The sequence below is a fragment of the Podarcis cretensis genome, assembly GCF_951804945.1.
Source record: "Podarcis cretensis genome assembly, chromosome: 1".
In the NCBI taxonomy this organism is placed as follows: Eukaryota; Metazoa; Chordata; class Lepidosauria; order Squamata; family Lacertidae; genus Podarcis; species Podarcis cretensis.
In genome coordinates, this window is record NC_137170.1 from 79728870 (window position 1) to 79756030 (window position 27161).

General features: G+C 43.0%; 1 protein-coding gene and 1 long non-coding RNA gene across 4 annotated transcripts; both read right to left on the reverse strand.

The window, feature by feature from the left end:
* Nucleotides 1-32: 32 nt before the first annotated feature.
* On the reverse strand, nt 33-25993 carry PHRF1 (PHD and ring finger domains 1). Of its 3 annotated transcripts, none has more exons than XM_079970847.1 (18): nt 25785-25993; nt 23196-23310; nt 21765-21878; nt 20583-20821; nt 19814-19897; nt 18744-18865; nt 17653-17753; nt 16956-17128; nt 16659-16788; nt 14935-15059; nt 14426-14613; nt 13981-14100; nt 7873-8027; nt 4368-7130; nt 3371-3447; nt 2290-2550; nt 1253-1381; nt 33-1050 (listed from the first exon to the last, which is right to left on the reverse strand). In XM_079970847.1, the coding sequence occupies exons 2-18, from the start codon at nt 23284-23286 to the stop codon at nt 913-915; spliced, it is 5010 nt and encodes a 1669-aa protein (XP_079826973.1). In that variant the 5' UTR covers nt 23287-23310; nt 25785-25993; the 3' UTR covers nt 33-912. The 3 variants fall into 3 exon arrangements, with proteins under 3 accessions (XP_079826973.1, XP_079826974.1, XP_079826972.1); XM_079970848.1 differs by having other exon boundaries at nt 20583-20692; nt 25785-25928; XM_079970846.1 differs by having other exon boundaries at nt 16956-17122; nt 25785-25928.
* LOC307213389 lies at nt 8348-11421 on the reverse strand. The gene is made up of 2 exons (XR_013837498.1): nt 9189-11421; nt 8348-9120 (listed from the first exon to the last, which is right to left on the reverse strand). It is a non-coding gene; the product is annotated as an uncharacterized lncRNA (long non-coding RNA).
* Nucleotides 25994-27161: the final 1168 nt, after the last annotated feature.

Sequence of the window (27161 nt, forward strand, 5' to 3'; positions counted from 1 at the left end):
ATACCACAACCAAAGAACCACTATGAACCACAAACAATTCAAAATAACTTTATAAACTGTCACATTTCTCCTTTGTACATCCTTTTTGCTGCATACCTCAGGTTTGTTATTGAAAGTCTGCAAATGGTGCTTCTATGCCTCCACTCCCCCCACGCTCCCTGTTCAGTGAAAGGCAGCTCGTTGAATGCAAAACTACTCAAAACCAGCCTTCAGCACATTATTCACAAGAGCTTCAACATAGTTCAAATCCCCTTCCACCAATTTCCACCCCCGCTCTTTCAAAATGAAGTTCCTCATTTGAGATATTTCAACAAAATGGGAAATGAATGCCATCTCTGGAGCAGTGTTCTCAGGAGTGGATTTTGAAAGGGTAGCAAACGCCTGCAACTCCCATAAGACAGAGCGAGTCAAAGTTTATCACAGAATAGGCTAGAAACACTGTGGTTCAAGTATTAAACCAAATTTCTGAGAAAGAATCCACTAAAGAATCCACATTTCTGATAAATAAGAAGACAGTGGGAGCAAGTATACATTGCTGTACACTGCATATAAAAGTGTCTGTTTTAAACTGGAAAGACAGGTGCAGAGACCAAAAGGGGGGGGGGGTGTGATCAAAGCCATGAAAATTGATAGTGTGTCCTCTCCCCAACACACACATACTTTTCTTTGTCCGGCTATTCCACAAGCTGAGTGGGATCTGCTGACATTTGGCTCTTGAACTGCAGTCCAATCCACGCCCATCCCTGTGTGAGAATGGGTCACCCTGCAGGAAGGCCCGACCACGTTCAGTTGCTGAGTGGGGAGGGGTGTCTTGCAACATGCAATTGCATTATCCCTGCTTTCCTCTGCAGAAGAAGAAAATCCTTGGCTAGAAAAGCCTCCACTTGTTTCATCTTTGGGGCTTGGCCTTTTTCAGTTCCCTGTTTCAAGGGGCTCCTCTTCAGGGTCAGCCTTCTTGTGTTTCCTTATATGTTTGTACTTCTCAACATAAGCCTTCACAAGATTAGCCACCTTCACCGGGTTAATTTCACCACTTTTGCTGTGGCAGATCTAGGAAAGGTAAAAGGGGATTGAGTTAGTTTCTGTGAACCTAGCATTAAGTCACCCTGCCTTTTTCGACTTCAAATTCACTACCTGAAAGAGAAGGAAAGTCTTGCGCCGGCAGCTAATATTCAGTTTACAAAGCATGACTTAAATGGGGCTTTTCACAGCCATTTGCCTAAGTTTAAAATAAGATATTCCCTCTTGTTACCTTTTGCACCGCCTTCCGAAGAATATCTTTGTATTCCTCCTTAGTGATTTCCCTCTTCTGGTAAAAGGGCTTAATTGCGAGTTTCACTTCTTCCACAGCCCTCTCTTGCATGTGAAGTTTCTTCATGTACTATAAAGGGCAAAAAAATCAGTTAACCAAAAAGCTGCCTGCAAGTAGGGTTTTCAAACTAAGTTATCAGAGCAGTGGTTTTTAAATTACAGGAGGAAGATATGCTGCTTCCCCTGTGGCAGTCCTAGTTGTGATGAAATGGGGGGTGGGGATCAAGTGGGATATTCAGACATCGTATTATTTCAGGTCTCCTCAGGAAGTACAATAGGTTCAGGGAAAGCCTATTAATGAACTGCACTGTTAATTTACTGAATGCCTTGCTACAAATTACAGTGACTGTGAATAGCTTAGACCAGGTATCTTCAACCTTTTCAAATCCAGAACCCGCTTTTAACCGAAACATACATTTAGGGACCAATTTCTTGATCTTCTACCATATATTTGCATGTTTATAGTGCTCCTGTTGCAACCCACCTAGGATCCGGCTAGGACCCACTAGCTGAACCAGTGTCTTAGGTGTATCTAAAAAGCATCAGACACATTCATAAAGGACAGGTCTATCAACAAAATAGTTTAATGTTTCACCAAAATAGTTAAATGCTCAGTGGTGATTTACTTCTAGCAATCAAGGGTTGGGGATAGCTCTCTCCGTGAAGCATCTGTTGACTGTTCTGAAAGACTAGACGGTCTGATGCAGCAGGAGAATTCTTAGATTTTATGGGAGAGATCCTATACAGTTTGAGAGTTGATGTTGTGCAAGCAGTAGCACAAGAGGTAGTAAACAAAGCTTAAATGTCACCAAGTAGAATAGTAGTTGCACTAAGACAGGCACTGGACTTGGCTGTTGTGCTGTGCTAAGAATGGGGCTCCCACGAGCGCAATGGCTGTTGTGCGAGTGTGCTGCTCCATTTGGGTTTTGCCCATGAGTTCAACTTCATCATCTTAGCGGGCCATCTACCTCCACTCACCTCTTCATTTTTTGATTTATCCACAGGGGACTTAGGTGCTTTGACTTTCTCCTCTGTATCTCCTGTGGAAGCTGCCTGAATTCCTGGTTCTGAAGCTGTTGCCAGATTGCCAGGCTCCGGAGTCAATCCTTGTCCCACCACACAGCTAAGCAGAGGGAGACTCCCCTGCATGATGAACTGGACGGTGGGCTGACTAACAGGCGCATAGGGGGGCAGACTCGAGGGCAGTGGTGCTGTCAGAGGCAGGTTTTGGTTGTAAACCTGAAAAGAAAAGAAAAGGATCACAGACCACTTCTCATATCACAACATGTTCTCTACTTCTGAATGCCACTGAATACCAGTTGCCAGGAATCACAGGCGAGGACAATACTGGTGGGGCAGGTCCTGTTTTTAGGCTTCCCTGGCTGGCTACCGGGAGAAAAGGATGCTGGACTCGCTGGAACACTGGCCTGATCCATCAGACTATTCTTATGTTCTGAACAAATGAGGGTGGGGATATGATCCATAGGGATTACAAGAACAGCTTTCATTTAAAGGGACACGTATATTACTTTCTGCTTATTCTAAAAGGGAAAAGTTTGTTTTAAATTGTTGTAACCTATCCTGGGATCTTAGGGGGAAAGAAGGGTAATATATTAAGATAATACTGGGCTCACATCAGCCCCACTGGTGAGCAGTGGGTGGTATTCAATAAGCATTTTTGTATGCAGTCTAATAGCTGATTTTAAGATGTCTAACCCCCCCCCCCCACATATTTAATAAACTATTGGAAATTAGAAGTAACAAGCCCATTGCAAAGCAGCAGGACACAGTTTCAATTTTTAAGCAGGGGAAAGCCAAAGTCAGAAAAATTATTGCAGTACATGGGCTGAATGAAATGTACTACATGTGGGTGGGGGGGGGGAGGAAGAAGACTGTTCCACAATGAAGTCAAGTTGGGGGCACAAGTTTACAGATGGAGTGGAATGGCCTCCCATGACACTTGTCTTAAGGCGTGGGAACCAACCTGGGAGGAATCTAGATCAGGAAACATAGGCTCAGGAATCATATAATTGGTTGGAGGAGGCTCAGTTAACTGCACCTGATTTAATGTCTGGGTCAAATCCTCTGCTTTCCAGACCCCTTCTTTCGTTCTCTGCTGTTTGCAGAATGGCACCCCTGAAAGATTCCCAGGAAGAAAAGCATATCAGAACAAAACATCTAGATGATCACAGCAAATAAAAACACTTCAAGTTATCGAACTTCAAGACAACCTCAGAAGAATTCAGTACAGATGGTTTAACAAGCTTCCCCAACTTCTTAAAATGAGATTTTAGTCTGCAAGTACAAAAACGTCTCTAAGTTCCTAGAAATACCTAGCAAAGCTGAATTCATAGCTTAAAGCTCATTAAAAGTGGCACAGACATTTAGTTTATGAACTGTGATCCAGGATGAGGGTGGAAGAGTTATGCTTGTTTATGAGTTACGGTAGTTATGTTTTTATGATGCACATACCCATGTTATATTCTTCAAACTACACATGTAACAAGTGTAACAGGAGGAATCAAGTCTCTCTTTAAATAACTCTAGCTGTTTTGGAAAGTTTTAAAGAATTCCTTGCAGTACTAAACACTGCTTAAGCACGCATGCATATATGCTAGAGAGAACTCCATGGCTTACCGGTACTTAACAAAAACAAGCATTGTCTGCTATTACATGAGAAATGGAAAGCCATAGTTTAAGCTTCCTCTCCAAACCAAGATAAAAATTATTGCTTTGGAATTCTGCTTTCTGGGAAAGAGAAAACCAGTTTGCCAGGTTAGAGGTAATGGCAAACTGGATTGCCACCAAAAAAAAAGGCAATGAGGGCATGAAGCAAGGAGAACGCATGCAAGGTAAATACTCACTAACATAAGTGCCAAACTACAGAGAAACTGCACCCCCTATTTTTATCATAACCTGAGGCTCTCATTTAGTGGGACCAATCCAACCTTGAACCATGACAAACAACTACATTCCGTCTCACTTCTAATGAGAAAAGCAGCTCCTATCCCCATGGCATCGACTTTTGCCATTTTGAAGATTTACCATGCACTTACTTGCTGCTTTGTCTGCAGTCACTGCATCACTTTCTTCCTCTTGAAGATTCCACGTAACTCTTTTCACTGGTGCTTTAGATTTCAACACAGGACCTTGAGCTACTGCTTCCGGTTCATGTTTATTTACATCAGTGGCATTCTCACCCAATGTAAGGCCCCCACCTTTAGTCTCTGTTGGCGTTTTGATTTCAGGCAAAACTTTAATTGGCATTGGCTCATCATGCTCCTGTACAAGTTCCTCCTTCACTGGAAGACAGTCTGATAAAAATGGGCACACATCATCAATATCTTCATTTCTAACTTCAGTTTCTTCCAGTTGCTCACTACTTTGGCTAGCAAGTCCTGGTGACTCATAGCCTGCTGCCAATTCCTTCCCAGTGGAAGAATCTATAGTGTCAGGTAGCACTCCAGAACTTGCACACTCTGCCTGAGAAGTTATTACAGTTACAAGTTTCTTGCAGATTTGCTCCTTTACAATGGTCTCTTCTAAATCAACTTTCATTGCTATCTCTTTTGGAGGGCTCTCCTGTACAGGCATCAGGTCTAGATGAACATTCAATGATTCTTGTGTTGAATCTTCCAAGTCTTGGGTCCAAGGAGGAGCATGATCAAGAGAACTGCCCAGGTTATCATCTGAGGATTTCTGGCCTTTCTGGTCCTTCTCTTGAAGAGGTAGCAGTGGCATCTCTTTCGGCTTATGTTTCCTTTCTTTGGAGCGTGACCTAGGTTGCAGTTGTTTCTCCCTAGACTTAGGCCCTTTAGACTCCCGGGGTCTTGATGGTGAGGATGACCTTGATCTCCTCTTTCGCTTCTCCCGGGATCTAGATCTAGATCTCTTTCTCTCTCTGGACCTTGAGGTTCTCTCCTTCTTGTACCTGTCATGGCTTCGCTCTCTTCTGTGCTTCTTTTTCTTCATTCTCTCAGCACTGTTTGATGGGGAACATTCCCTCCCCCTTCCTCTAGTGGCAGAGTGCTTTTTCTTTTTCCGACTTTCATGCAACTCAAAAGAAGAGTTGCCTGGACTACCAGATCGTGATCTAGATCTCTTGTGTTCTTTTGCCCAGGAGCTTTTTGCCCTTTTGTCTTTCGTCTTATCCTTTGCTTTCTTTTTCTTCAATCGCTCATAACTACTGGAGCGGTCACTTGAGGAATGCCGAGTCTTTGATTTAGTCCTGTCGCTTTTGCTGTATTTTTCTTCAGTGGAGCAAGAAGTAGATCTGGAGCTTCTATCTCTTGAACACGTTCTTGATCTAGATCTTGATCGTGTGCTTTTGTAGTCTTTTGTAGCTGCCTTTTTTCTTTTTAATGTGTTCTGGCTTCGAGAACTGGAATTTGATGGGGATCTTGAAAAAGATCGCTTTTCCGTTTGCTCATTTTTGGGTAATATCTGTAGACTGTTTTCTCTTACGGAACTGTCCACCTCAATTTTCGCTCTAGCCTTACCTAGGTCATCTTCAAAAACTACCCTAGGACCATTCTCATCCTCCTCATTTAAGTGCTCTACATCTGTGACTTGCTTGATGGCAGAGGATGTACAGGGTAGACTTGACAATTCCTCCTCCTCAGCTTTCTCTTGTTCTGCATCAGATACCTGCTCCACAAGCCTCTCCTTTATCATATCGTCATGAGACTCTGTGTTACTTGATGGCACATCTGATGATTCGGCCCCTGATCCAAATACATTTTCCAGTGTGTAAGGGGTAATGCGGCGCACTGTTTGGAATGTCTGGACTTTTGGACTCGCTATGGATATTGTTCTGGTGATATTAGCAAGGGGCAATCTTTCCGGACTGCTATTTGTTGAGCTTGAATCAGAGCCTGTTGGATCAAAAGGATCATATATTTCACTTTTGACTGGTTTAGTCTTTTTCAGCGAAAAGAGGGGCGATGGATTCTCCTTTTGCTGTACTTTATTGTCCACAGGCCGGAAAGTATTGCAAAACCCAGGATTAGACAATCTGCTGGAATGTCCCACATTTCCAGGGATGTTGATTTTAAAGCTCTCAAATGATGAGCTTCCAACGTTCCCCCTTGAAGGAGGAAAGGTGCAACTGGCATGGGCAGCAGCAGAGCCTCCACTTGTGTGCGCTTGTCTCTGAGGAGCACGCGACTTGCTGCTCTCCATTTTACTATCACCAGCTGGTTGGTTTGTACTCCCTTTGCCAGTCAACTGTGTTACACAGGAGCTGGGAATATCACTGTTTCGGTCACTGGCCGGCTGCAATCCCAAATGTCCACTAGTCGATTCCTTTTTAATCTTTGGTATCCTGGGGAGTTCAGAAATATCAAGCCTTTTAGGGGACAATTTCAGAGGCTGCCGCACAGGTACGGGTTTTGAGAGTGAACTCGAGTTATTGGACAATAATTTAGAAGATACAGAAAGAGGAGCCCCAGGCAGTTTAGAGCCTCCATTAAATCTGAATACTTCACCCAGTTTGGGGCCACATCTATTCAGATTTGCTAAACTCTGAGCCTGAACAGACCTTGGAGTCATTGAGTATTCAAATCTAATGGGAGCCCTTCCAGATGCAATCTGCAATGGATTCACTGCTTTGTTTGCTAGGCTTAGTGAAGAAGAGGACAAGGCGCAAGTATTTGAGACAGCAGATTTGGAGTTCAAATTCAGTTGTGAAGAAACCAAAGATTCAGCAGCAGAGCCGCCACTAACTGGAGTCCCCAGTTGGGAAGCCCCCTGCTGGGCACTGTCCTCCAAGCCTTCCTCCACTCTTGAATTGCTTGCTGAATTGTCATGCAGCAATGAGACTGAAAGAGACACGAGAAAAACCCATGAAAGTTTTCCCACTCATTTGCTTGTACTATTCTATACTGACAATAACATCCCATAATTTTAATATGAAGTTAACACGGGACAACAGAATTGGGGTTTTAGCAACTAATTAACACTATGCAAGTGAACTGTCAGCTGTGCCAGCTAGCACAACTTCCAGTATGACAGTAAGTTACACCTCCAAGTGTCAACACTTAAAAAATAAAAGGGTTGGTCATTGCACCCTAAGCTCTCTCATACTAATTCCGTATAACCACTTACATATATTGCTTACCAAATCAAATGTGGGCAATCAATTAGTCTATTTTATGAAATTCAGATTAATGTGATACATTCTAGAAAGCACAACAGCAGTACAATGTCAATAGTCCTATACTGTTCTCTTCTATTGCTATGCTTTGACAAATAAACAAAATACTGATATGTACTGATTTTGTAGCTCAGTTGGTTAGAGTGTGCTGCTGATAATGCGAAGGTTGCAGGTTCGATCACCGTAAGGGACAGTTGCATATTCCTGTAGTGCAGGAGGCTGGACTAGATAATCCTCAGGGTCCCTTCCAATTCTATGATACTCTATGAATAACTCTGGCTACCAATTCAAGACATACTATTACAGGCTGCAACATGGCATTTGCTTGCCTGCTGCTTGCAAGGATTAGAAAGTGCTTGTGCACATAACATGCTAACAAACTTCAGATCAGTCTAACTAAGCATTACCTGCTTTCTTTGCTGTCAACGATCCATCTCTATTAATGACGACGTCAGAACCACTCATCATAAGGAGGCTCTGTCCAGTCAGGATGCTCCCCAACAGGTCAGGCACAGGGGCTGGACCAGCTTCTGGCTCAGGTGTCAAGGCAGGAACACTCCTCCTATAAATTACACAAGGCATGCCTTCTGATTTCACACTATACAGAACTATACTGGTTACATCATAATGAACAAAGGATCTTTGACATCCTATTAATATAGGTTTGAGACTGTAGCACATCTCCACAAACCTGAGGCAGCTACATAGGTTAAAGATGAGCCACCCCCAACCAGTCCTATTGCTACCAGTGTTTTCAGAAGAAACAGCCTACCCTGAGTTGATGGCATACAAAATAACTATAGCTAGTGGGATAAGAAAATAAATGGTCAAGTATTATTTTCTTTATAGAGGGCTGAAAATACTATGAAAAGCCTTGCTATTGGGGGTGGGGGTGGGGCGGAAACCCGGTAATATGCAGAGTTGTCTGTACTCCACAATCCAATGCAAGTGTAGAAAACCTGCAGAATCTCATTCTCATTTCATTTAATGTTTGCACCCACTTTTCCTCCCAAAAATGAAGCCTGAAACAGCTAATATAATGAAGCACATATAATATGGAAACCAAAGCAATATAAAAAATGCTGCAATAATTGTTTTCAATCCAATACTTGTCCACAGCTGGATAAGCTATGTGAACATTTACCAAGACCAGGGAGGGGGTGGGTGTTCCAACTGGTATTTCTGAAACCCAGAACCTTCAGATAACACAACATTTGTAGTACCATCTGGGCTTTCTGCCTACTACACACTTATAACATTCTCTAAGTCTGAGACAGCAAGAAAGAACATGGAGCACAATCCAGTCATAAGTTGAGCACTTGTTGATTTCAACTGGAGAACGGAACGTGTGCTTAAGAGTGCAATCCTCTGCAAATCTACTCAGAAGTAAGGCCAACTGAGTTCGATGGCATTTGCTCTCAGGTTACGAGCATATAGAAATGGAGCCTAAATCTGCTCCACCAAAACCCAATGGCCTTAAAATGTTTTAGTCTGGCCCATCCATACCAGTGGGCAGCTGCAGTTTTGTTTTTAATCATTTTGGTCCTATGCACTGTGTATAAGCAGCCTGCTCAGCCTGTGTAAGTCTTTTGCAGCAGCAGCGTTTCTTTGCTTTGCTGCAGCCTAACAGATTCTTCCTGCTGCTCTTGAAGCAGCTGCTTTCTTTTTTAAAAAAGCAAATTATAACAGCTTTCAATTATCCAAGTGAACACAATAAAAACACCCCATCTCACCCACATTTTTATTTAAAGAGATACGAGTAGCAAAGAAATAAAGGAAAAAACTCAGTGTATAGAACAAACTTCATTATTGAAACAGCTCAGCCGACCTCTGCCAAATAAAAGGTTTTATTCACATCTCTGCTTTGATACTGTGAGCTTGAGCTTTCCGCCTGCCTACTGCAAAACACGAGTTACAAAAGAACCCCCAGTATTTTAGGTATCAGTGTCTTTGCACCCAAGAAGCTCACTAAACTCAACCATCTCATTAGAAGGTGCCCCAAAATTACAAAATGGGACTTCAAACCAGAAGACTGGAGGAAAACAATGTAGACATTCCATAAAAAAAGAAGTGAGACAAATAAGATGCTCCACTGATGTTTTGAAATGGCTCCAAAACATGTACCTCTTGTGGATTCCTAGATCCATAACTCCTTCTGCTTAGCCAAGGCCACATCTGAGAGAAAAGCTAGCTGCCTCTACACTCAACCTGCTTTGCAGCTGAGCTAACAGGCTTCACACCTATTGCAGAACCATTAACTCTGTCTGCAACTCCACACATACTAATCCTACAAACACTTACTCTCAAATAACACCAATGTTACAGAATAAGCAGAAGGACTTCTAGTCACTCTTGCTTTTCACAGTAAGCATTCTATACATCACACTTCCCTCCCATTGTTACTTTTAAAATCAAGGGCATTGTGCAATTGTCAAGAATGTGGAGAGCTAAGAAATACTGATCTAAAATATATGGAGTCACTATATATCATGCATTTAAAATGTGGCAAAGCAGTGTAACTATACCAAGTGTTGCCTGTATAACATGGAAATACGCCCACTGCTATAAGCCAAGCAGGTATAACCAGATCTGGCTGCAATTGTTCATGCTTTAGAATGCATAGACCTGGGAGGAAGGCCTACTGAACTCAGTGAGGCTTACTTATGCGTAAGTTGCATAGGAATTCACAACTGGTCACCTCCAGGTTGGCTTACTCTAATGTGCTTTTTAATGAGGCTGCTTTTGAAGACAGTAAAGACACTTCAGTTTGTCCAGAATACTGTTGCTAGGATGCTGGATGATGCAAGTCAACTGGAGCATACCACTTGCACCTTACACTTTCTGCACTGGTTATCAATTCATTAGGATATTTATAAACCACTAAAGATCCCCGCACCACAATAACGATATAAAATAAAAACTAAATAGGTAAGAACAAATAAAGCAGTTCTAAACAACAACAAAAGACTGCCTTCTGGAAAAGCCTGTGATTTTTTAAAAAAAGGTTTTTTTAAAAGGTTTTAAAAAGGAGTTGTATGCATTTCAACTGCAACGGGCAGCTGCTACTGCATTGAAAGATTAAATCTAAGCTGACATGAAACCAAGTTCTGATGCATGAGGTTCTACTATGTGGGCACCCATAGACAGTGCTTTTTCTTTTTTTAAGGAAAAAAATGGTGCTGGGTTGTTGTTACAGTAAGTGCTGCACTTTAACATTTTTTTAATGGGGGGGCGGTTAAGGTGCCAGTACTGTGTATTCTTGAGTCTCCCCAGAAATAAAGCACTGCCCATAGATCACCTTAGTCAACAGACAGGTATATAGGGAAGTAAGGCAATCCCTCACTTATCAGTTGTTGGCTTTTGGCCTTGAAAGCTCTAAACAAGTTCAAATCATTGTACCTGAAGAATCATTGCTGCCCACATGAATTTTCTAGTAGATCATCTACTGAAGCCCTTGCCCTCAACTCTTCTGTCAGGGAGGGGTTTTCTGGGATAGTGCCAAGAATATACAATGCCCTGCCAAAGGAAATATGCCCAGCCTATTACTGCTTTTCAATGAGTAGTGGAGGCATATTGTCCAGCAAGATTTTTTAGGCCCACTTTAAAAAAAAAATTCGGACTGTTTTCAATGGAGTTTTTTTATTGTTTACTTTTCAAATCGATGATAGCTATACTGTTTAATATATTGCTTTAAATTCTGTCGTGGTGTTGCCACCATGATCACTTCTTAGAAAGGCAAGATACACAGTACTGAAATAAATAAAAAATATTAATATATTAAGTGTCCAAACTGGAATGGCCATAGCATCAGACATACATCTAAAATACGCTTTTGGTGTTCCCCAGGAGCCTTATCCTGAATACACACACACAAACACCCCTTAAGCTAAGTGCTCTGAAAAGTCCAAACTGCTGCAACAAGCTACTTCCCATTTTGGAACTCCAATTTGCTTTTGCCTTACCTGTAATAACTCACCTGGAACTTGCCTTCTTTGGAAGCAAACATTTGGCTGCATTCCTGCTCTTTTGTAGATTCTCCCCTAATTCTCAATGAGCTTTGGCCCTCTTTGGCTCTAGAAAGAACATCTCAGTGATTTCGGCTTACGCTTTGGCTCCTAATAAAAAGGAAGCAGAAAGCTCCCTAAACCTTAAAGCATTTTTTTAAAAATTTGACAGGCATGGATCCACAAGACAGAAGCTTCAGTTTTGGTAGTCTCTCGGGGAGAGGAGCAGGAATCCAGTCAAATGACCCTGTTCAAATCCGAAGTAAGGAAAATGATTCTTTTTCCTCTGAGAAAACTTAGTATGCGAACCTTGAGCTATCTCTCAGCCTAACCTTCCTCACTGGGTCATTGAGAAAATGGGGCCAGGGAGAGAACCACTAAGCAACTTGGTGGTAATGAATTAATAACAAAACTAACAAAAGCGAAAAGAAATGAAACTGCTTTACATAACTGTCTCAAAAGAGCCCATAGAATTTGTGAATCATGAAATATGTCATCCATACACCCCTTCTGATGCAGTGAACACACCCCTACCTACCATCATTTATATCGTGAACCAAAACAGACATGTGAACACAAGACAAAACAGCTGCTTCTTATCATGTTTAGTTGTAGTCTGAGTCTTCAGCCTCAGGGACAAAGCCAGGCACCAAGTTCCCATGATGCCGCCTCCCTCACTTCCTCAAAATCCCTCCTCAAAATCCCATTCCTCAAGTCTCCATTCCCTATTGTAACTGAGCCCAGCTGCATATTCTTCCCCTCTGTACCCCCTGCCTCCATCAACCCCCTTGTACCATTTTCTAGCACAACAAACTGTAAGCCCTTTGGGGCAGGGATTGGTTCCCTCATTCTTTCTAACGCACCATGTAAATTTAATATTCTTAAAGCAACAACCACAACCGAAAACATCTTGTTCAATGTGATAAAGCAGGGCTGTGATAACCTCCACCCAACGCCAAAGAAAACCCTCCAGATTACCCATGTTGAAAATCCCCTAATATTTGTCCTATTCCGTTTGTTGTCTTCCCCTTTTTCCGCTTACTCACACATTGACTCCTCCTTGCTTGGCCAATTTCCCAGTCGCCCACCCTTTCCCTCCAGTTTGTTTAGGGCTCTCCGCTCCCAACTGCAAGAGAACCTCCCAGCTCCAACATTCCACCTCATGCCCCAGTTAAAGGGAAACTGCCTCAAAACGCTCTACCAGCTGGCGGACGCCTGATCTGAACTGGACATTGGGCATCCTTGAACAAAACAGACACAAACAGGGTTCCCAGGTACTCAGCACTGTAGGCAGCAGCAATGTTAGCATGCCAAGGATCAGTCGCCCAGGACTGCATGAACCTAGCAGCCTAAGGGCTCCTTTCGAAACACATCGCTGAACATGTGGAACACTGCATGGGTAAGCTTGCTGGGCATTTTTTATTATTATTAATTATTATTATTATTATTATTATTATTATTATTATTATTATTATTATAGCATGTTTCCAAAATGAGGCCTGAATAAGCAGGGAATGGGGATAAGCATGCAATAAGGCATTCTTCGCACAGGAGGCAAGCTCAATGGAGAGCCTCTCTCGTTAGCCCTCTCCCGTGACGGAAGCAGCAGAGATGTCTCACTGGAATAAAGGACAGCAAGAAACTCCACCCACAAGCAAATATTTCCTTCTCCACCACTACAAAAAAAGATCAGGGTGAGCTAACAGTCTAAAGAAGGAATATGGATGTGCTATGTGTGAAGAAACAATTGGGCAGACGGTGCTTTTCCCTTTCCCACTCTCAGCTTCCTCCCTCAAATTTGATGACAATTTGATCTCAGGAATAAGCTTGCTTAGGATTTCATGGTGGCCAGCAGAGATCTCCCGCTCCCCTAATTTGAGAATTTCTGACTAATTTTAGGGGTGTTTCATAAGCTTTCCTAAGAATTCCAGAGTCTTGAGTGACATTTGTTATCAAATGCTTCCCTTCCACCTGTCTGGTGGAATGAGAGAATCAAACCAGTGGGAATGAGTGTATGAGTGTGTTTGAGTGAGTGAGTGAGAGAGAGAGAGAGATGGAATATTTAGAGGTATACGGTTGCTATTTCTAATTGCTCACTGAGAGTCATCACCTTAGTAATTTTAGGAATAGTGACCTATTCAGCAAACTGAGAACTGAAAGGAAAAGATTGTAGCTTCTTCAAGCCACCTACAGCTAAGACAGGATTTGAACTGTCTTTCTATCTGTTGTGGATGCTTTAGCAAAGATTCCTGCACTGTAGGGGTTTGGCCTAGATGACCCTTAGGGTCCCTTCCAACTCTACAATCTTATGATTCTTCACATACACACATATGACACACACTATGCTATAGTCTGTAGCACTGAGCATGAATCCATGAAGACTGAAGAAAGGGCTTGAGGTTTCAACACAGTGTGCAAAACAGGAGAGACCACAAACTAGAAGAGAACTTTGTGCACCTCACTTCTCTTGCTGCTGTGTTGTATAATAAAGCATCATGTGGCTGGCCTTACCCAGGAAGCCCCATAGCGACTGGTCGAGCGACAGGACGATGTGATCTTAGTGCTGATTGAGAAAGGCCTCTTCTTTTGTTGCTCACAGGTGAGGCTGAATTTACAGGAAGCTCTTCATTACTAGGAGAGAGAAAATTTTGAAGATCACAACCAGCTTCCATCTTATCTGAGCTTTGCCTATTTTCTTAAATGAAATATTCAAACTGAGAAGATCCAATTCTGTCTTCTGATATACTATAAAAGTTTCTGAAATACCAGGGAAGCAAATGGGTTAAGGAACATATAGAGTAGACACACTTAAAAAATTAGCTTCAACCTGAATAAGCTTTATAATCTAATTTGGATTTAGCCCCATTTTTCTTCTTTCCTGCCTATCACAGAAAAAGTCTCCATGTATTTCTGAACTGCAGTTCTTTGTTTCCTTCCCATTTGTCATATTTCATACCTGTTATAAGGATCCAGTTCAAAAGGATCTCCAAACACAGAGAGAGAGGCTGCTCCAATATCTGCTCTCATAAGGCCAAGAGAGGGTTCCATTGGTTTGTACATGGAAGGGATTGAAATGCCACGCACAGGCTTGCCAAGACGAAGGGTTTTTGCAATTCGGGAACGAGAAGTCAGCTCAGTTTTCACCTGGGTAGAAGGAGAGCAGGTTAACTTTATGCTCAGAACAGGATTCCCACCAAACTCTATGAAAATAGAAAACATGACTATGTATCACAGAAATATGAGGGGTTGCATTCTCTACTCTGCAACCCTCTTAAAGGGGATCATAGAAAGTAGGTGAAAACCTTGGCCAGTAGGCCTGGAGACTGTCTGAGTATATGAAATAAAGTAATAATTACTCCTAAATAAATAATGCTGTATTACAAGAAAATTGTAACAATGCTCTATTACAAGAAAAGCATAAACAATAGAAAAATTTCTGCATTGGTGAAAAATCCAGGAGCATACTTTTATTTTTTTTCCCTTCCTCCGCCTTGTTCGGCGTTTGCGTCTCTTAATCCAAGTTCCAGCGCTCTTTTTTCCAGCAGATGACTTGGTATGAGGTTTTTTACCTGCTGATTTCTTTCTCCGCCCTGTATTAGGTAAAATATAGAAAGATTTTGAAGTTGGAGATCAGCAAATACAGGCTATAACCTGAATCACTTCTGCAATCTGCATGCAAAATACAATACATTCGCAAAAGGAAAAGAAACACGTGTCAGAAACACCACAGCCTAAATTTAAAGAGAATAAATGGAGATTATTCCAGAGGTGTTCACTCTCTGTTGACCTCTCATTTCCTGTGGCTTCAACAAACTGGGATTAAGTCAGATGGCCCTGCCGACACTGGTCAGGTTCATATGTCATGGAAAGCCATAGTCTAAAACAAACTAGTATTTATCACGAATAAGCAAAATGATTGTGCTCTCTACTGCTTTGCACCACCTTTTTTCTCAAGCTGGGAAAAACAAGCCACCACACTTGGTTTTGGTTACACAAGAACCAGTGCTTGTGGTTTCTCTCCGACCAAACCATGAGCAAGTCAAGGTTTGTTCTTGGCCTACAGCTTATTTAGAGGGTCACCAACCACAAGCACTGGTTTCACATATAAAACTAGGTCAGCCACTCTGTGGTCTGTTTCCTATCTCCAGGTGGGGTGAAGGGAAGCAGGCACAACCGAGCAGCACACTGCTCGCTCACAGTAAACCATAGCTTATTTCAGACTATGGTTTGCTCTTATGTGTGAACAAAGCCACTGTAATGCCACCAGAGGTTACAGACCATATGAAACTAATGGCTAGTCACTTGAATGCCTGGAGAATGTATGGTGCAAGACCCTCCAACCCTGGCACATCCGAGGGTCCATAAAGTGGCTAGTTACCTCACCAAAAGAAAATCTGTAAGGCGTTATTATGTCAAAACAAACATTTGAATCAATCCACCAGGTTCAAGTGCAGCTGCCAACTGAATATTCATTAATATGCCACACACTTAGAATCATAGAATCATAGAGTTGGTAGAGACCACAAGGGCCATCGAGTCCAACCCCCTGCCAAGCAGGAAACACCATCAGAGCACTCCTGACATATGGTTGTCAAGCCTCTGCTTAAAGACCTCCAAAGAAGGAGACTCCACCACACTCCTTGGCAGCAAATTCCACTGTCGAACAGCTCTTACTGTCAGGAAGTAGCGGCTCTGTTTTTCCCTAGAGTTATTGACAGCTACATAGGGCCTGCTGCACCCACATGAACCAGGCCATACACTTCAATCTTCAGAGAAGGCTCTGCTGCGTGTTCTGCCTTTCTTAGCTGCCTGCTGGTTTTATTGGTGCTGCTCATATTCTGGGCCTTTTGATTGTTGTTTTACGCTTGTCTATTTTGTTTAGCTGCCATGGAGGCTTCACTGTGGAGGCTAAAAGGAGGCACAGAAACAGTTTACCAATAAATAAATGAAATCCACCGACAGCTTGAGTATTGAAACAGTTAGTGATGTCATACTGGGGGAGGGCAGGGAGACAAAGGTTCAAATCCACTGTGAGCCATGAAGCACACATGGTGATTCCTGTGCCTATCATACAGCTTCACTCTAACCTACCTCACAGAATTATTTTAAGATGAAAGGGTGGAAAGAGAGCTGTGTAAGCCTCATAAAAAATTAACTAAGAACTATCACCGCCATTCTTAGCAAATTACCTCCTCTTCGTTTTTTCTTGGTTGTAGTTCGAGGAGCCAGTGGTCTCTGATACACAGCTGTGCTCAGCCCTGCTGCGACTGCATCAATGGTTTCATCAAGAAGGGAAGACATAAGGTATCTTGGTACATGCTAAAAATCAAGATGGGAAATCACAATTATTGATTTACTACAAAATTAAGGAAGTAGAAAAGCCACCCCCGCCCCCCAAGCCCAGATTTCTTCCTAAATCAAACCGTCTCTTTGCTACAATTAGGAGCTTTCTCCACTCAAAATCCTCCCCTCAGAATGTGCAGTACCTGAATTCGCTGTGCAGTTGTTATGCGATTCCTGTTCACTGTTGCCCGCACACGCTCACTCTGACGTGTTCTGGCTATAGCTCGAGTTCGGACACTGGGACGTAGTCGACTGGTGGTAGGGACGACATCAGCTATGAGGGAAGCAACTTCCTCTTCACTCACATGATCTGTTTCTTAAAACAAGATCAGTTGTCAGCTGTGTTTCAACCAGCACCTGAACACCTTTCTAGAGACCTAAATCCAGGCATTCTGCTAAGCCTCCAGAACAAAACTGGCAAGGGTTCTGGAAAAAAAGAAAGCTCCTTAAATCCCTTTGCTTTAGAATTCCCCATGGACAGTGCAATGTTTTCCCTTCCAAGGCAACTACCAGATCCAAACACCAGTTTAGATAAAGAGATGGTTATGGAGCAATTTACTGTTCACCGATGCCAATGCAATGGTGTGGCTGACTCTAGGTGTAACAGGCTTGTACAATGGACATCAACATTAGCTGAAGAAGTAGTGAGATAAAAACGTTGTTTTGTTACCAGTTTTTAACACTGAATGAGTTTTCCTTCAATTATAGCAATATTGATTGGTTTATATGGGAAAATCCTATCTCAATAAAAGTCATGTTGCATAAGCTGCGGGAAAGTCCTCTTTTCTTGAAGAACAGCTCTCTACAATGCAAAGCTAAGCTACTAAAGAAAATACTTGCCAGCATCAACAGATACAGCATTTGCTGGTGCACATGGTGGGCAGAACCATTCATCGACAGGTATCTCACTCAACGGAGGATTAAGGCATTCCATGTGGTATCTTTTAAAAAGAAAGAAAGTGTAACATGTTCTTACAGAGCAAGAGGGTGCAAAGCATGTAATATGTAACTGGCCAGACAAACATCTTTTTTTCTCTAAGATGATACATGCAGGAGCTTCCTAACAACAGTAGCGCAGACACTTGTAGAGACATGCATAATTCTTTTGAGTGCAAAGGAAGTTCTGCAACTCTTTGAAACCTCATCTCACAAGCCTGGCTGCTTATACAAATCTTCAATCATAGCATGGCTCCAAGTACCTCATGGTTCTAGAATAGCACAGCATAGGGCATACATTATGATTGCTCCTATAGAGGTATCTCCCAAACAAGGCCAACTTGTGCCCTATGTTGTATTCATTGACCTTCTTCTATCCTCTTCTTATAGGCTTTGAGCGGTTCCTTCATCTAGGCACATTAAGGACTACCTCCCACTTAGCTTTAAGTAATGGGCACCTAAATAAAAAAAATCCCTAGAGAAAACAAAGCAGGTTTTCTTTTAAGCCTACAATAATAAAATTTCATTTTTCTTTTATAGCACGTAAATATCTGGTGGCTGTTTTCACACCTTAAATTGTTTTATAATTTATTATTGCACACTCTGTTTTTATGGTATAAGCTACCTTATCTCAGTGCTCAAGGGGGAAAAACCCTACATTTTCAAGTTCTGCCTAAGAAAAATGAAGATCTTCTAGCAACAATGATTTGCTAGCATTCCCCCCTGCAAGACGAAAAAAGGCAGCATACTCATCAAACATGTCAACCTAGCGGGGTAGAGGGGGTGGTGAGAAGAAGAAATTATGCTATATATTTTTGTGTTTTTATATTGTGAACTGCCCTGTGATCTTCAGATGAAGGGTGGTATAGAAAATTAATAACATAAAATACAGGCAGCATACAAGAGAAAGAAGCATCTACAGGCCTAATATAGTGTGAAAGCATCAGGCAAAAGTAGCATACCCAAGGAGGGTTTTTAAAGGCAGAACTCCTTACCCATGATCACAGCCATCGCACAGCAACAGGCGATCTTCTCGGTCGCTTCGGCCACACACTTCACAAAAGGTAGGGTCCTCCTCCAGATTATCCTCCTCAGATTTTGCATTCTCAACAGGAATCTGAGCAAAGTTGCACATTTTTAGGAAGTTTTACACTATCATGTTAATAGCTACACTAAGCATAGCCACTATTGCAAACTCAATAGTGTTTGCACCTGGCCAAGCACCAGTCAACTTCATTATCCGCTTTAGTGCAATGGGGCACAACATTCCTGTTCCCCTATGCTCTCTACATAAAAGCATGCTTCACTGGTATTTCACCTGCAATACAAGCCACAATGTTCTTAGGCAAGGACTAGAAGACCCATCCCACAGAAAGCCACCATAAAGATTGGGCTGTGTATAGAAAGGCCCTTCTACGCATACACATATAAGCCAGATCTCTAAGTGACAGCTGTAGCCTACCCAAAAAACTTTACAGCGGTGCCCCGCAAGACGAATGCCTCGCAAGACGGAAAACCCGCTAGACGAAAGGGTTTTCCGTTTTGGAGGCGCTTCGCAAAACGAATTTCCCTATGGGCTTGCTTCGCAAGACGAAAATGTCTTGCGAGTTTTTCCGACTATTTTTTCCCTCCCCCCCCCTTTTTCTAAGCCGCTAAGCCGCTTTTCAGCTGATCCGCTAAGCCGATAAGCCGCTAAAAGCCACTAATCCGCTAATAGCGCTAATCCGCTAAGCCGTCAATGGGCTTGCTTCGCAAGACGAAAAAACCGCTAGACGAAGAGACTCGCGGAACGGATTAATTTCGTCTTGCGAGGCACCACTGTACTTCTGAAAATCAGTGTTGGAAAAATTGCACATTCCAAAACCACAACCATTCATTCAAGTGAGCAATTCCCATCAACAGTGCCATTAAGGAAAGGTTTCAAAGCTTTAGGATGGTATCCAGGAAGGGAAAAATTGCTATGAATTACGAGTTGAAGGAGAAAGCGGACACAAAAAGTTTTACAAAAACTGCATGAAACATGGATTCTGACTTTTAACTTTTCTTAAGTCAATGGAAAACCTACTTTCTTCAAGATTTCTCCACCCAGGCGCACTCGAACACAGATAGACTTAAAAAGTTTGCGATCTACTGGACAAGAGTTGGCATTCTGCAAAGAGAAGTAGGGGATGTGTTATTTATTTGATTTCTTACCCGCCATTTACCATAAAGTAACCAGAAAGGGTACAACAATAAAATATGCAATTATAAAACAATGAAAACAGCTAAAAATGAAAAATAAAAGTAATTAAAACAGTCCATACATAAAACCATTAAAAACAATACTAAGGTAAGGGGACCGCAGCAAGCACAATTTTTAGCTAAGGTAAGCCAAAATCTGCCAGATTATGCCAGAGTAGCAATTTTGGTTTTTATATCACCCAAATAACAAGACTGAGAGCAACTAATATTATTGGTATTACAGAAAAAGAGAACAAGGTAATGAATGCATGCACTTTTTAAGGTCTACTGGGTTCACATTATTACTGCAAAAACTAAATGAAGGTTGGGCTCTAGTAGTTCAGGATAATAACTAAAATGCATAATGGTAGATTCTACTGGTCTAGTTCTTCTTAGCCAGTGACTGTAAATCTGCATTATAACTTGATCCCATACAATGAATCTCTACAAAAATCACAAAGCATTTTGCACAGGATGATCTGAAAATTCCCTCAGGTATGGTATTATTTTTATCAGGTCACATCAAATTATACTGCTTATTGCCTTTGCAAAAAAAAATGTAAACAAACTGAGTAAGATAAATTATGCAACAAATTTATCTAAAGAGTTCTTACTTTAGACCACTCGACTATACAATCCAAGCAGAAGTAATGGGTACAGTTTTCAGGCGTTCCAACAGCCTGGTCCCTGAATGTGTTGAGGCATATTGGGCAGTTTTCAGCATCTTCATCAGAGGAAGAAAGAAAGCCTCCATTAAGTTGCGGCTTTGCTTTAACCAAATGTGTTGATTGCGTAGCAGCCATTTCCATTTCCTCCTCCTCCTCCTCCTCTTCTTCCTCCTCCTCCTCCGAGTCTTACAAAACAATGAAAGAATTCCTTAGTATTTATTTCCACATAATGCATTTTGGACAGAAGTGCCCTATGATCCTGAAGAGAAACAACAGTCAAATAGATTCCTGGGAGAGCATGAATACCCACTTTCAGTGCTAAAGCTTCATAAGGCTGCATTATTCAGAACCAGCACTCTACAGCTATCCCATCTATTTCCATGATTCAACACCAGTGGGCGCACAGTGGCCCAATGCTATATGAAAATTTCAGTTAACTAGCAGTCATCATATGTATGGCTTGCTTGATAGGAAAAAGAAAAACCCAAATAAAGTCACAGTGTTTATCAGGGTATTGCACAGCAAGAGGGAGTGCAATACAGTGGTTAAAGCAGGTATAGGGAACCACAGGTCCTCTAGGTTTCTCTATCAGACTTTTGGGACTCTGCCCAGCCCAGCCAATACGCATTCTGCAGGCCACATCTCTCACTGGTCCAGCTCTGCGCTCTCCTCTAGTGATTTTACCTGTCCTTGAATTGTGACAATACTGCTTGCTTGGATAAAAGAATGGCACACAACCACTTATGGAACACACACCACTGGTATGCAAACCCCGGGAGAAAGCTGCCCACTAGGTAATGTGGCCTTCTGGCTGAAAAGGGTTCCCTGCACCTGGATCAAAATGTTGAGATTGAAGACCAGGGTATTCAAATTCCTGCTCACCCACAAAGTGGATGATTTCAGTCTAGGTTGTTATAACCATTCCACTCACATAGAGCATTAATGCTGCTTGAGATCTTTGGAAGAATGGAGAGATAAATATGCTAATGACAGTTTACATTCTATCTCATCTCATCTCATGTGTGAACCATGGCCCAACACGCTATGTCCAGTTAAATAGCTGCTGGAGACAACTTGATTCCATAAAATAGTAATGATCATAACATTGAGCTGTTTTTTTATCATCACCTTCTAGATCTTCATCTTCACCTTCTTCATCCTCTTCACCTCCATCTTCATCAGTATCACCTTCCTCCTCACTGCCCGTGTCATCAGAGTCCCCACTATTTCCATCGCTGCTTTCTTTTGAACAAGAGGAACATAAGAGGGGCAGAAAAGGGAAGAACATGAGTGCTCAGGGCCAACTATCATGTAAGGCAAAGAAAAAGCAAAGTCTTTACAAAAAAATCCAACCACCCATTAACATGTAGTACTGGTGGTATTGTGCGTACCATTCCATATATCGTACCATTGTGGTTGTGCGTACCATTCCATATATCGGAAGTGTTTATCTCTTGCCAACATCAAGTAACTACATCTCCACCACCAGGGAGGGACTCATGAAGAAAATAATAGGCAGTAGTAGTGGCCAGTCTCCCTTATAGGAGTTTGTATTAGGAGCTATCCAAGACCATTGGTATTTAGTTTCTGTTTGCATATTACATATGCACACACAAAACTGTATAATCAGTAAATCTATACAAAAACATGGCATTGGTATCAGAAACAAAATTATTCTGAGAGTCTACCTCTATCTTTATTTTCCAACCAGAAAAGAATAGATTTCTAGTTCTCATGGCTGAAAATGTGTGTTCAGTGAGCTGCAAAATCTCAAAAACAAAAAGGAAGGGTGTGAGCAGGACTTCAAGCAAACAGGGACTGAAGCGTCATTGGCTGCATATTGTTTATCATCCCTCCACCATGAATAGCTGAAACAAAATAAAAGGCCAAACAAAGTGTGTAACATTAACAAATTCACATAGTTATTTTTATCAGGGTATTTGGTTTTCTAAGGAAAAAAAGATAGCTATTGTTCCCTTACTTCCTCTGCTAAAAAAACCCCAATAGTTGTATTGCACCACACACTAACGTGCATGAGAGTTTTAACGGCTAATGCTTGCAATAGCATTTGGCTGTGTAGGGAATTCTAGCCATCAGTGTTAGCTAAATAAGGAGCCATGTATATGAAGCTTCAGATTGCTAAACATAAGAAAATCTGGAATGATGTAAACAGCTTTCCCCAGGTTGGCACCTTGTTGCTGGAGTACAACTCCCACTCTCTTTGGCCAATGGCCATCCTGACTGAGGCTGATGGGAGCTGTGGTCCAAAACATATGGAGGGCCTCAGGTTAGGGAAGGCAGATGGTTTCTAAAAAAGACCACCAAGTTGCTTTCTGTAGAAATGTCTTAACATTTATAGAGTAAAACTGCAAACCTCACTCACATCCAAGTTTGAAGTGACTAGGAAATAAATTATGCCTATGCCTAGAGATGTACAGGTGTGAAGCCATGAAGAATATCTCCAAACACAAAACCACAGACCAGTTTTCTCTTGTAAATGCCTTAAGGTTCAGAAGCTCCAGCAGTTTTAAGAATAAGGCTCCGACTAGTTTCAGTTACCTGCGTCGCTGAAGAGCAGTGCAGTCGTTCTTTTGACTTTGCCTACTGCAGCATTCTTCTTAATGAGCTCGTCCTGACTGTCCTCATCCATTGCAGGGCATCTGGAATTGGCTCCCTAACAAGAAACAAGATTCACATTGAAGGCAAACTTTTGCGAACGACACAAAATGCTGAATACATTGTTTTTTACTTTGTACGTGCAACCTGGACCATGTCATTCTCTGGGTGACATACAGAAAAAAATTATTATTAGGGAACATTTAAGTTACAGAGAGAGAGAGAGGGGGGGGCAGTTAAACAGGGTATATCTTTTGCAGGAGATGTGGGCAACAGTAATAATCTGTATATATTTTCGTGCGACATCATTTCCATGGTGATAGAATGAAAGTTGTCAAGATAAAGGTAAAGGGACCCCTGACCATTAGGTCCAATTGTGGCCGACTTTGGAGTTGCGGCGCTCATCTCACTTTGTTGGCCGAGGGAGCCGGCGTACAGCTTCCTTGTCATGTGGCCAGCATGACTAAGCCGCTTCTGGAGAACCAGAGCAGCGCACGGAAACGCCGTTTACCTTCCCTCCGGAGCATTACCTATTTATCTACTTGCACTTTGACGTGCTTTTGAACTGCTAGGTTGGCAGGAGTTGTCAAGATAGTGGGTGTCTAAAAGACAGTGAGCAGGGCAGGTCCAGTTTCACTTTGTATGTGACCAGGTCAGTCTTCTTCCACTGATTATTAAAACACTTTACAGACAACTGCACACCCGTAATGTTTTCACCACATATCAACAAGTAGAAGGCATGTCATATTTCCTAACAAGATTGGAGAACCAGTTAGGCAATAAAAATATTCTTCCAAGAAAGTCTCCTGTCCCACAATTGACCACCCCTGCCCCACAATTAAATTGGATTTGAAAACAAATTGATTCTGCCATGGTATCTGAGAGCAACCCTGGACCTCCAAGTCATGTTTTATCTGCATCTAGGAAAATACCAACTGCATAGAAATGTTATGCTAATACGTAGAAATATAGGATATTTATTAAGCTATAATTAATTTATTTAGTAGGTGCTAATAAATATGAAATAGTTTTCCCCACATCAGGCTGCAGTTACTGGAATAAAGCAAGCAATGCTGAATTTTTTTAAGGGCTTCACACATGACAAACTCAGTCTAGGACAGCTATGAGGATCGGTTCTGTTGGTACAGGAGTCAGTTTTGTACAGTTTGGAAACATTGTTTGTTCCTTTATTGATACTGAGCTTCAACTGGGTTGGACCTCAGCCTAACCCTATATCCAAGACTCCATTAACAGGTTGGAACACCTTAACAGTCTATATGAATTGGGGCATGGGTATCTGATGAACCACCTACTTCCACATGAACCGACCCACTTACTCAAGCCCAATAGCACCTGCCTCCAGAGGTCAGAAGGAGTGGCAGACAGAGGCAGCATTTTCTGTTACGGCACCCCATTCATGGAGTGGTCATCAGTTATGGCATGTCACTGATGCAATACTATCCCTCTGGTCTGGCACTTACACTTTTATCTTTTCCAGTGCCGGGCAGACGTTTTTCTTCACCTTTCATTAAAATAATAATAAAAAAGATTGCCTGAATTGGATTTCACCCTACTGTGCTGAGTTGTTGAGGTTTTTTAACCACTATTTTGCTATTTTATTGTTTCAACGTATCTGGGGGTAGCGGCACTGAAGGATGAGATTTGTAAAAGTCCTCCAAGCAAACAAAATACATACTTTATGCCCGACTAGTCAGCAAACAGTGCTATCAGTCCTTCCCATGTTACCTTTTCCCTCATAGTGTGGTAGTGGCCTAAGGAGCGGCAAATCAAGTACAGTGGTACCTCGGGTTAAGTACTTAATTCGTTCCGGAGGTCCGTTCTTAACCTGAAACTGTTCTTAACCTGAAGCACCACTTTAGCTAATCGGGCCTCCTGCTGCCGCCGCACCGCCAGAGGCTGATTTCTGTTCTTATCCTGAAGCAAAGTTCTTAATCCGAGGTACTATTTCTGGGTTAGCAGAGTGTGTAACCTGAAGTGTAAGTAACCTGAAGTGTATGTAACCCGAGGTACCACTGTACACACCAATAAAGCAAAATAAATACAGAAAATAAGTCTTTGGCGAGAATGTCATCAGGTGCAATGCAAGACTGTTGCACCAGGCAGAAACGGGCCACTCATTTTTGAATTCTAGTACCGGTACTTATGCCTGGGATGGGGGGGAGGGGCGCTCCAAGTATTTTTGGACTTCAGCTCCCAGCTTTCCCACACCACGGGGCCACTGGGAGCCCAGTAACAACTGGAAGGCCGCCGGCTCCCCATCCTTGACATAGGCCGGACTGGGAAAACAGAAAAGCGGAACGCATCTTAAAATAGAGAAGGAAGCGCGGAATTCTCCAGCGAGCAGCCCAGCGCAGCCGCCTTCCTCGCCCGTCACCGGGTCGTCGGTTCCGGGCAGCGGATGCCTCTGAAAGACCACCATCCCGGAAATGGGCGCCACCTCCGCTCGCCCGGCCAGGCTCCCTGGTGTGACCTGGAGGCCCCAAAGGATCCTTCCCTCCCCCCTCCGCTCACCTGCCAGGAGGGGACCCCACAAGGCTTTGGAGAACGGAACAGGAGAGGAATGCGCACGCGCACCGGCTGCTTTTTTACACACACACACACCCCTCTTTTCCCGCAAAGGAACGCAAAGCGGAGCGCGGGGCAGGGGGAGACAGACGCCGCGTCGCAAAGCAGGCCCGCTGTGAAGGCCGAGAACGCCTCCGGAGCCGACCCGGAAGGGAACGCGCAGATGTTCCGGGTTACCTGACGCGGCAGGCGGCGAGAAGGGCTGTTCCATTTCGAGGCCAAACGCGGGGGGAGCAAGGGCGGAAGAAGAGGCGAAGTAGAGCGGAAGCCCCACGGAGCCACGGCGCAGTGTGAGCGCCCGGATTCTGCTCTAGGGCCGTGGTTGCGATTGGGCGGCGCTGTTTCGCCAAGGCGAGTTCCCGACACAGCGAAACGGTGGGCGCAACGCGGGCTCGCTGCCTGCGGAACTGACGGCGCTGCTCATCGCAGAACCGGCTCATTTTCAATCTCGGGTCTCGGGAAAGACCCTTGTTGACTTGAGATTTCTGGCTTGGGACCTCCTCAACCCGGGCATTTCAGCATTGATTCGTTGATCGAATCTATGCACCGCCTTTCATCCGAAGATCACAGGGCGGCTCACAACATAATACACAGTGAAAATGTCTTCAAAGCATTTTCTCTCTCGCTGAGGTGTCGCCTCCTAAACTATTACTTACTGAACAGTGGAGGAACTAGAGAAGCCCCCCATCTTAGAAAATGAAACCATGCAAAGCAACTCCTCCGCTAGTGGGGATGGCCCTTTGCACGCGCTCCAGGGCGCTCTTTCGCCGCGCCTCTGTGGCAAAGCTGTCAACTTTCCCCTTTTCTTGCGAGGAATCCTATTCGGAATAAGGGAATTTCCCTTTAAAAAAGGGAAACTTTGACAGCTATGCTCTGTGGCGACCTAGCGCCTGCACCTTGGGCAGCCCGATTTTGTGCCTGTTGGCTCAGAGGCCGAGGTCAGTGGGATTTACAGATGCGGGCTTTCTCTGGTCCAAACACTTGAAGGGGGGGGGGTTCCCTTTTGGCGACTGCAACTTGTCATGCAGGGCTGAGAAAAGGTTTGCCTGCCAAATTTCCCTCTTGAAGCCGGCAGAGTGATGGCAAATGCCGAGGTGCGGGAGCTCTTCATGCCACCCCCCTTCCAACGACGCCCTTCTAGTACAATGCGCAAACAAAAACTAACTTTTTAACTAGTGCAGACGTTATGACTTAAATACCAATCCAGCTCTTTTATCCGATCTCTTTGTTTAACATCCAATCGGACGAAGAGTTCTGGTGGACTCAGAAGCTTGCTCACCGCTTTGGCTGGCCAGAAAGGAATTTGATTTATATAGAGATGGA

Excerpts from the sequence above, each read along its gene's own strand:
- PHRF1 (XM_079970847.1), bottom strand. The coding sequence starts at position 23,286 with ATGGATGAGGACAGTCAGGACGAGCTCATTAAGAAGAATGCTGCAGTA. Across the intron at positions 7,131-7,872 it reads GTTGACAGCAAAGAAAGCAG|TCTCATTGCTGCATGACAAT; the intron begins GTAATGCTTAGT and ends TGTCTCTTTCAG. Across the intron at positions 1,382-2,289 it reads ATAAATCAAAAAATGAAGAG|TACATGAAGAAACTTCACAT; the intron begins GTGAGTGGAGGT and ends TGCCCTTTATAG.